Raw genomic sequence first — 10,705 nt, forward strand, 5'->3', positions numbered from 1 at the left:
GGCTTAACTTCGAGTAGCACAGACGGTCAGATTTTATTAGTTTGTATTAGCTTAAGAGAAGCGTTCCTTGCTGTGACATGTCAAATTCAGTAAGATATCTTAAGATTTCTCGTTCATATCACCAACCAGTGGAAACCAAGCTGCCGAGAAGTATTTCAAAGCCAATATTACATATCAGTGAACTGCAAAAGTAACTCCACCTCTAAGGTTAAAAGTTAATTTCAAAATTATATTTTAAAAAATCTGGGATTTGTCTGAGTCCGATCTACACAATACATGTTTGTGGAAGTGTATGGTGACATATGTACAAAACAAGAAGTCTGAAAACGTCCTGAGTCGACTTCATGTGTGCAGTGTTGTCAGTCAGTCAGTCAGTAGAGGGAGCTGTAGGATCACAGTGAACATTACTGTGCAGCCAGTGCTTCAACGAGTTCAACTGGATATTTAATTTTAGTAAATGAGGATGAAAATTATTACTTCTAAACATTGCACATATTGTTTTTGAATGCATAATTGAATAATTTCCTGTGTCATCCCTCCGTTTTATTCATACTGGTGTATTGTTTTGTGTGTTTGTAATTTATATCCACTTTTTCAGATGGAATCAAACCAAAGATTCAATATATTCACAATAACATGTAAAATGTGGTGAGATGGATGTTTATTAAGTAAACTGTACACCGTTTTTAAGTAGTCGACACTGCCCTACTACCATATCGTTGGGTTTGTTTTACCAAAATCATAAACTTGTCATTTTCTAGTTATTATTCCATCACGTAGATTCATTTTATTTGATCCTAAAACTATTATTTTATTGGATTCAATATTTATGTTTTTTTGTTGTCTCAAATTGATTTATTGATTCTCCTTAGAACAGTCTAGAACAGAAGGCGCAAATAAAGTTGGATTGATTTCAATAACAAACCCATAAAGAGAGGAATGAAGAACTGGTTTGGCGCCAAAAAAAAAGAAAAAAAGAAAAAAAGAAACAGTCACACCCACCTCCTCCACACGCGCTCAGCTCTGACGCCAGGGCCAGGCCTCTTGCTCTGATTGGACGGCTGCGTCTCAGTTTAAAGCTCCTCGAGCCGCGCCCACACCCCTCAAGCGCCACAGCGCGAGGTACGACTGACGGCTCGAGGCAGCTGCTGGAATCCTGGACACCGGTTGCCACGGAAACAGCTGCGGCGGGAAGAAAAAAAAAAATCCCAATAAAAGGCAACAGAAAAGTGAGTTTTTTTTTTTGCGGCCGCCATTTTGATTGTGTTTTGTTTTGTTGGGTTTGTTGCAACTTAACAGCCTTAAACTAATGACAGGCTTACATAACAGTTTGACTTTTTGTGCACAATCATATTTTTACTCGTTGGATGATTCCTTGCTCTAAAATTAATGTTATTTTACTAAGCAGTGTTTTTTTCAATCTTATCTTCTATTTTGGTTTAATTCCAGCGAGGTCTTTCATTGATAAATCACTACAAATCAAAACAAGTATTCAGTTGTTCAGTTTATTAACAACACTAAAAACAATGCACCTGTTTTGATAAGTGAGCAATTGGATTTGAAGTAGAGAGTTTGTTGGCAAGAGCACTGGAAAAATATGTTAAAAATCTGTAATATTTTATAAGTTTTTGTTTTTTTAAATTAAGAACAAATGAAAAAACAAGCAGATCAATAATCAATAATGATTGTTTGCTGTTTTACTGAACTTTCATACCTGCATTACGTACGTCCAACCAGAGGTCACATGTGTTGTTGTGTGTACACACCGTAAAGGTCAAGTTAAGCGTAACTGACAAGGCTGCACGGTGAGTTTTACTCCGAACGTATCAGCAGTATGTGTTTAGTATTGATCTCAAACACAGCTTTATTTACGCTGGTGCCAAATGTGTCATAAGGAAATAGGGGAAAGTTGACAGGGTTACTTGTCATGCAGCACTTTTGTGTTTGGTTTTAAATAACGCACAAATTGTTAGTGGCTATGCTTCAAAATAAAAGCTCTAGGAGCTAAAAGTAGAGTTGTATTTTAAGCCTGGTGGGATCTGTTGGTAATGGATAGGAGATAAAGTGTTATTTCTGGAATACACACACACGTATATGAAAGCAGTGATGACAGGAAAGTCGAGAGAGAATGAGGAACATGATCCTTATCAACATTATTAAACCTCAAGGACTAAACTCACAACCACAGCGAACACCTGACCTCGTCCCTCCTCTTCCACATCCAATCTCTTGCTGCCTCTTCAAGTGGAACTCGTAAGCTTGTGGTTACTACACAGGAACATCACAAACCTAACATGTTTGCCATTCAGATCGTAACATCATCACTTTTCACTCTCTAGCTAATTTAAGCTAGGTGTCTGTTAACAACTAGATACACCAGTCTTTAAGAACTGAAGAACGTACTTGGCTAAAAAGTCTTCAAGAAACTCCACATGTCCAGTTGTCCTTGTCCTAGCTTTGTTTTTTGGATATTTTTTTAATTTTTTTGGATTTTTACATAATTTCTACTTTTACTTCATATAATTGGGTCGCCTTACTTCTTAAGTCCTGCCAAAACAATGTACAAAGGTATTGATAGGCAATCTATTGGCATTTATCAAGGCAAAAATATAAACATTACCTTTTTCCAGCTTCCTAAAAGTATTTTCTCTTGTAAATTGAAAATTCTGAGTTTTACTTTGCTGGTTGGACAAAAGCGATTGAAATCGTTTGATCAAAAGTTTGTTAGAGATCATTCACTCAGGAAACTTAGCATGTATTTTGTACTGTCTGTTTCATTTCAGAAATCTTCCATTTTTAAGATCTCCACAGCTGTTAAGGACGGTCAGCCATGTCGTCTCCGGTGCTGCTAAGTCTCGTGCGTTGTGCTCGCTCCGCCGTCTCCAGGCAAACCTTCCTCGCCGTACAATCCTCGCCAGAAACCTGCACAGCGTTTGGGCAGGTGTGCATGATAACATACTTTAGTAAAAGGTTCAGAAACAGACCCTGCTGTAGATAAATATTAGATTATTGTTTTGGAGAGTTGATTAAGAAATGTCTGTATGGTCGCCCTGCAGGTGGGTGGAGCATCACTTGGGGTGGTGGGCGTACGTAAGGCCAGTGGTTCGGCCCGCTTTGACAGTGATGGCAGCGGCCAGCCAGTAACCTGGGACTCATTCGGTATTTGGGACAACCGGATAGAAGAACCAATTCTTCTGCCCTCCAGTATCCGATATGGAAAACCCATTCCACAGGTTGGATGGACAGATGTCTTTTTGAGGTTTCATACTAGAGTGGCATCTTAATCTACTATAAACCCTTACATCTTTTTGTTTTAGATGTATTGTTTTGTAATTGTTCTACAACTTTAATTTGAAAAGTGCCATATAATTAAAGCATTTAATATTCTTATTATTGTTCATGTAGCCCTGGAAAGGACTGGAAAAAATATGTGCTTTTGCTAGGTCTTGAGAAAATGTCCAACATATGGGTGTTGTGCACAGATGTAACTCATCAGGGAAATCAGGCATGCTACATATTTTTGCAAAGCTAACCTTCAGTACAAGATGGTTGTATTGTTTTGTTGTAAGTAATTTGAACTCCACTGTTTTTAGATTTGATAAAATATTGAGACAAAGTAAGAAATTCTAGCTAGCTGGTTAGCAGAGTTGTACTGTTGTGTCCATTTTTACCGTTCTGCATATTTACAGTGCTTTTATTGTTTTTAGAGATGCACCGAAAATTTTCGTCTGAAAACCGAAAATGCCAAGGCCAAAAATTGCTGTGGTTGTTGCTTGCACGTGTTGTTTCGGCAATAAAAGTCCGAAAATTTTCGTCCTGAAAATTTATTGCCAAAACAACATGGCCGAAACAGGATGTTGTGATGATGCAAGCAACAACCGCACCAATTTTCGGCTGAAAATGGCCCAAAAGTGCATTTTCGTTTTTTCAGACGAAAATTTTCAGTGAATCCCTAATTTTTTTTGAGTAAAAGACATTTTGTGAATAAAGTACACTTGGACACTTTATAGGTTTAAAGTTTGACCTTTTAGAGACATGATAATGGGTGAAAGAATGAATTTAGAATAAATGATAAATGGATGAACAGCTCAGTGAAGTAACGAACAGATGACCCTCTCTTAGGTCAGTCTGTCTCGGGTTGGCAGTGCATCGGTTTTGGGTCTCAGGAAGCAGAACGAGGACCGTCTCCGTTTCGCCCGTATCCATGACAACTTGCTGTACTTTGCAGTGTTCGACGGCCACGGTGGTCCGCACGCAGCCGACTACTGCTACACCTTCATGGAGAAGTTCATCAGGTCAGGGCACCTCTAAATGTAATGGTAGTAATAATTTAACTCTGAATGAAGTCGTTAAACATGCTGCACTTTTGGTGCAGAGACGCTTTGGAAGAGGACGAAGATCTGGAGAAAGTTTTAAAGAAAGCCTTTCTGGATGTTGACAAGGCTTTACACACACATCTAAGATACTTCAACAATGGTGAGACACATACAAAAACTACATTTTGTGACAAAATTCGGTATTATCTGCAGTTCTGGTCAAATGTTAGATTTTTATAAATACATGGTAAATAATCCTAAGAAGATAAACAAACCCAATTAAAGCTGCTTAACGTTAACAAAATCTGTTCCAGATAAAATGTTTGGAGTTAAATATGTATCTACTGAGCTAACTCCCTAGCCTGGTCAATTGGTTTTACAACGAATCATAGCGACAAAGTATGTGACGCAAGCAATTAAAGCATTCTCTACAGGTGCCTTCATGGCTCTTCACAGTTGGTCCTTTAAAGTTATTTGCTGTCAGCATCTTTTACAACAGACGCAATAGCCGACTATAAACATCTCTCTTCTCCAACGGCAGCCATTTTGTCGTTCAGATGACTTACAGTAGTCATACTGTTACTATTCTGTCTATCACCACATTAAGCCCCAGCCAAACTATTTCATTGGCCTGGCATGTCGTTGCTGGAGCAAGATCAGTTCCCAATGAAGAGACTCCAGACCAACACCAAAAAATGTGGAAGGAGTTGATCTGGTTTCCAGGCCACTAACTACTTAACTGTGGGCTAAATGGTCAAAATAGACAGACTGATTGTTTAACTGTGTGAAACAATAGTACTTGGTGTCTTGTATTTTGTACTTAAAGTCCTAAATACACCAATATTTCATTCCTTTCTTCTACTCTAGCTTCCTTCCTGACAGCTGGCACCACAGCGACGGTTGCTATGCTACGTGACGGTGTGGAGCTGGTGGTTGGTAGCGTCGGTGATAGTCGGGCGTTACTGTGCAGGAAAGGACGAGCCCACAAGCTCACCAAAGACCACACACCTGACCGCAAGGACGAGAGACACCGGTATACTATCCCTATCACTGCTACTGTGATCCCCCCTTCTCGCCATGGCTAATATTACAGTTACACAACTGTTTTATTTTAATATTTAATATTTAATCTCAAATATCATCAAATGGAGGTCCAGAGTTAAGTTCAGCAGTAGGGTTCGTGTTTGCCGGTCAGGTTGCTTGGTATAAATAGACTGTACAGCATGTTGAACAGCATTCAGCTGGCAGCCACAACGAGATTCGGTTCATCCAGCAGCTCCAATGAGAGCAGAGCTGCAGGAGGGCAGGTCTGGGATTCTCTTCAGCTCATATCTGGTGTTATGTAACAGCAGAGCCAGGCTATGCTTATTTATATGTGTGATACAAACGAAGCAAGAAATGTATTCTCGCTGCTAGGGCTGCGAGAACAAGAAAAAGGTTTGTTATAGCCAGGTCATTTATACTCAAGTTCCAAACTCCTGGGAAGTCCTCATAGGCAACTCCCACTGCAGCATATGTCACATGTACTAAACATTGTGGGAGATACTGGAGATGGACTACGATAGGCACTTTTCCTATTATTTTCGGATGTCCGCCAGTCGTTTTGATGATCGTGTCCGTCGGATCACAGCGTTCATTCAGCATGCACCCACACACTGTATGATGATCTCTACCCAGGAGAGATTAGCGATCACACTATGAATATTAGCATCTGGGAGCTAACAGAGGCAGCATTTCTGCTTATCTGCATTAACCACGCCCACATCACAGAATAGTTGACCACACAAGAAAAACGTTCTGCCTGGTTGATGTGTCAAGAACAAGATGTGAGAACTCCCAAACAAGGGCTGCGAGAACAAATTTCTCGCTTCTTGCGGAGTATGTAACAGCCATTAAGAAATTAGGTTTAAGTGGATGATACCTAACTTTACAGCAGAAGTGTTGAGAGTTTGCAAAAAGGTTCCCGGGATGTCAAAACGTATGCTGAAAACTTGTCAGATTTGTCAAGATCTTGACAAAGTTTTTGGGGATCTTGTAAAAAGGTGTGGAGATGTTGTAAAAGCTTCTCACAAAAGCTGGGGTTAAAAACCAAGCAGCTGCCCCCAGGAGCTTTAAAAGGAATACAAAAAATGCAGTTTCTCAGATGTCCACTAGAGGCTGGCTCCACAGAACTGTCCAACTTTACATCGGAAAATAAACTGGTCTACAGCCTGGTACAAAAAGGTTGTTTGTAGGTATGTTACCAGGCTCTCACCAGACAGTTTATTAAGATATAACAAAGCTTTCTCAATATTTGGAAATGGTTCTCGGGATGTCTCTAAAATGTCCTAAAGGTGTCTTGAGTTATCAGAAAAGTTTGTTGAGATGTCACAAATGTTTCTGGAGATGTTGCAAAAATTCCTTGAAGGCAGACGGTAACTAAACCCTTGGGGTTTCCTTTGTGCTCAGGATCCAGAGGTTCGGTGGTTTTGTGACGTGGAACAGCGTGGGTCAGGCTAACGTTAACGGGCGGCTAGCAATGACGCGCAGCATTGGAGACTTCCACCTGAAAACCAGTGGCGTCATTGCAGAGCCGGATACACAGCGGCTTACCGTGAGTCCTACAACTACACTACAACTGACTTAGGCCCGTTAAGTCAACACATGATTTTGAATGCAAGACTTTTACTTGTGATGGAGTATCTAAAAACTGGACTTGTTTTCTTAAAAATGCTTCATCACTAGTAGGTTCTTAAGTTGACGTATCCCCCCAGGCTCACGTAACTGAAGGCTTGGATGTAACATCTTAAAGAAACACAACAAACCCACACCATCTGATTAATCTCTCTCTGCAGGTCCAGCACGCCAGCGACTCCTTCCTTGCATTGACCACTGACGGCATCAACTTCCTGCTGAGTGACCAGGAGATCTGTGATGTCATCAACCAGTGCCAAGACCCTACAGAGGCTGCTGATGTCATCGCTCAGCAGGTACATACAGTTTCTTTCTCATTTTAATTGACAAATTCAACTCTTATTTTAGTCTGACTGATAAAAAAAAATAAAAATCAGCCGGTAAACCGAATTCTGGTAAACTTGGTGGGCGCCAAGTGTAAGAACCAAAAAATGTTTCAAAACTTATGTTTAATTAAAACATAGCTAGTGGTTTTGCTAGAATTTCTCAAAGACGTTGCTTTCAAAGGTCTTCTTCGGTCATGAACAGACTGGAGGGACTAACAGGCTTGTTAAACTCTGGCAGGGTCGTTGAGTTTGATTACTATTCCTGACGACGGCAATAGGATCCTTTACCCCTGACCTTACATCCCATGACCTAAATGATTTGGTATCCTCTCAGACACTGTAAAACAACAACAAAAAATAAGCACTAGTCTTTTCCAAAAAAAAGGTCATTGAATTTACTACAAGTTGAAGTAAATCAGTTTTAACTTTAATATGATGTACATATGAGATAGTATTTAAGTTTTTCCAAAACCTCCTAATTTTACTAAAACCAAAATATGTGGCAATAAAATGTTCCTAAATCGGTTTTAAATGAATGTTCTGTATGAGTGAAGCCCTGAAAAGGACATTGTTAATACTTTTTGGGGATGTTATAAAGTTTTTTGGGATCCTGCAAACATTTCTCAACACCTTGCAAAAGGTTCTTGGGATGCCAGAAAGTATGTCCAGTCTGTAAATTGTGTAGGAAAAGTTTGAAAAGTTTGTTGAGACATCGTTAAAAAATTTTGTTGGATCTTCTAAGGTTGTCTCAAAACTTTCTTGAAATCTCACAAAAGTACCTGGAAAAGTCAAAAACGTTTCTCGAGATCTTTCTCTGGACCAGTTACCAGTTAACTCCAGAGAAACCAAGTGTGTGCTGGTTTTGTGATGTGGATCAATGTGGCCTATTTGCCACTGAAGTGAATTTTGATCCTTCCGGAGCTCCGTATGTATGTCCCATATTTTAATGAAGATTATTAAATTGAGTAACCGAGTTACCAAATCAAGTTACCGAAACAGTGCTGAAGCATTAAATATTTAGGAATGTAATACCAATGAACAGCTGCTGTTTTTTGTGATGTCCTTTTCAGGCGCTGCAGTACGGCTCAGAGGACAACGCTACCATCATCATCATCCCGTTTGGAGCATGGGGGAGGCATCAGAGCTCCACTGCCGTCTACAGCATGAGCAGGAACTTTACGTCGAGTGGAAGATGGGCATAGACGAAAACTTAAGACGTAAGAAGGATGAACTTGAAGGTCACAAACTTTACCCCACACTTCAATTCATCTGAAGACACTGTGGCCCAGCAGAGAATATTCTAGTTCCATCTCCCAGCTGGCTACACATATGTGTACATAGAGTGTATAAAAATATGTACATAGAGAGGCATTTATTGCAGTGTTTGTGCAGTACGTCCCGTTAGTAAAATTGTGCTTTAAGGCGCATAATGTATTTTTTTTTTTCAAACTGATAGCAGAGTTTTTGGTGAAAAACCTCCACAACAACACTCATGGAATTCAAGCTTGAGAGCTCTGACCTTTGACCTCTGGGAAGAGGGAAGAATAAAGTTTGACGTGTTGAACCGGAACCTGTCTTGTCTTGCTCTGTTCTTCTACATCCTTTCTTAGTCAGACTTTATTCAACGTTTTGTTTTGTTTTGTTTTGATCTGAACGTCCTTTATTGTGCTCTAAGTATGTAGGACATTTAATAAAGCTGCCCACAGGATTCGAAGCTCAAGTGTGTTGTCTCGGGTTGTTGGCATCTTGGCAGTGTCTAAACCCATGCTAAAAACATTAATGGGCGGCTCGCCATGACATCTGACGCAACTCTGGTGTGTGAAATCCAGTGTAGGTATTTCCATGGTGCCTTACTGACCTGGAAGTAAATAAACCCAAATGAAAAACTTAAAATCTTGTAAACGTTTGTATGAGATCTCGCAAAAGTTCTTAAGAACTCAAACGCAAAAGTTTTGGAAATAGTTTGATCTCAAAAGATTTGCGTTAAGTCAAGGATTGGGTGGTTTTGTGATGTGGAATATCTTTATTTAACTGGATGATCACTTTGGATGAGTAGTGGTTTGTGCTGCTGTTAAACTGGATTGAATTTTATACACAAAAGTGTTTTTCTTATTTAGCCTAGCCCACTGATTAAAATGCCAATATATTAGGAACATGTGTCAGTACAACAAAATACAATTTAACAGTACTACAACAAAACAAAAGAGACAACTCTCAGTTATTTGAAACTAGAGCTGAACACCAGAACCTCTATAAAGTAAAGATGTAGAGCAGAAGTGTTATAGAAGAATGCATTCACTAGTGTACCTAATGAACTGGCCAGCGAGTGTGGAAAGTTACTGCTTCCGACCAATAGCGTTGCAGGAATCTCCCGCCCTTCGAGCCTGTGACGAGGCGTTCGGGCGTCAGCGGGCAAATATAGAAGTCACAGGAATTGCTTAAATTCATTCAGCTGTGCAGAAAAAACACTAAGCATCATGAAGTGTGTTGTGTTTCAGTGACACTGAACACCGACTAGAACTTGACCTACAAAACCTCGTGACGGACGGTGTGTGTGTGTTGGCCTTCAGAAAATGTTGTCATGTCAGGGGCTGTGTGTGTGTTTGTGTGTGTGTGTTTGTACTTGTATGGCTATCACTGTGAGGACCACACGTGGGAAGACTACTTTACTGCAGGGACGTAACTGGAAATATTACGAAATAAACCGATTTACACTCAATTTAAAGATTTTATAGGGTCTTTTGAGCCCAGGGTTTATAACAACAAGCGTCACTATACTACTGCTGACTCTTTTTTTTCTTGGGGCAATAAAATAATTGGGTAGTTGATAAAAAAAAAAAAATAAATAATAATAATCAATTCCTCTAAAGCACATTTACAAAAAAAGAAAAATCTCATATAAGGGAGTCACTAACTTTGTCAATTCTTTCACTGTTTTTAAAAAAATATTTTTACTGAACTGCACTGTAAATGTATTACATATATTTTTAATAACTGTTAGTGATTAGATAGTTACTTCATTAAAGAGGAAGCTTTTTATTTTTAGTTTTTAACTTCTTTCGTCAAAAGCTAGAGTTTAATTTCATTCAAGCGACATCAAACAAGGACGAGAAATTTTGTCATAATGAAACTATTACTGTTTGATAGCGTAAATATTCATGGTGTGACAGTACAAGACAACTAATTGCCTTCTGCTAAAAGAAATACTTAAAGTGCCAGTGGTATTTATCAAAGGTTTTAGACCCTGTTCGACGCAGTAACTTGATAGGAAAATTTGGGTATTTGGCTGAAAAAGTTTTAATATCTATTGTGGTTTGTATTGTGATTTCTGTTTTTTTTTTTTTTTTTATCTTGTGCGAAAGCAAAAATGCCATCTCATATCAACAACCC

At 39.3% G+C, this 10,705-nt stretch overlaps 1 protein-coding gene across 2 annotated transcripts; it reads left to right on the forward strand.

Moving 5' to 3' along the window:
* The first annotated feature begins 872 nt into the window (after positions 1-872).
* On the forward strand, positions 873-8,907 carry ppm1ka (protein phosphatase, Mg2+/Mn2+ dependent 1Ka). 2 transcript variants are annotated; one of them, XM_084570647.1, is made up of 9 exons: positions 873-1,229; positions 2,784-2,941; positions 3,057-3,233; positions 4,123-4,295; positions 4,376-4,476; positions 5,184-5,349; positions 6,765-6,909; positions 7,151-7,285; positions 8,386-8,907. In XM_084570647.1, the coding sequence occupies exons 2-9, from the start codon at positions 2,831-2,833 to the stop codon at positions 8,515-8,517; spliced, it is 1,140 nt and encodes a 379-aa protein (XP_084426773.1). In that variant the 5' UTR covers positions 873-1,229; positions 2,784-2,830; the 3' UTR covers positions 8,518-8,907. The 2 variants fall into 2 exon arrangements, with proteins under 2 accessions (XP_084426773.1, XP_084426774.1); XM_084570648.1 differs by lacking the exon at positions 873-1,229 and having other exon boundaries at positions 2,543-2,941.
* The last annotated feature ends 1,798 nt before the right edge of the window (positions 8,908-10,705 follow it).

The sequence above is a fragment of the Chelon labrosus genome (assembly GCF_963514085.1).
Source record: "Chelon labrosus genome assembly, chromosome: 1".
Taxonomy (NCBI): Eukaryota; Metazoa; Chordata; class Actinopteri; order Mugiliformes; family Mugilidae; genus Chelon; species Chelon labrosus.

Bases quoted from the DNA above. Each gene is read 5' to 3' on its own strand.
- ppm1ka (XM_084570647.1), top strand. From the start codon at position 2,831: ATGTCGTCTCCGGTGCTGCTAAGTCTCGTGCGTTGTGCTCGCTCCGCC. The intron at 3,234-4,122 runs GTTGGATGGACA...ACCCTCTCTTAG, and splicing joins ATGGAAAACCCATTCCACAG to GTCAGTCTGTCTCGGGTTGG. The intron at 4,296-4,375 runs GTCAGGGCACCT...CTTTTGGTGCAG, and splicing joins TTCATGGAGAAGTTCATCAG to AGACGCTTTGGAAGAGGACG.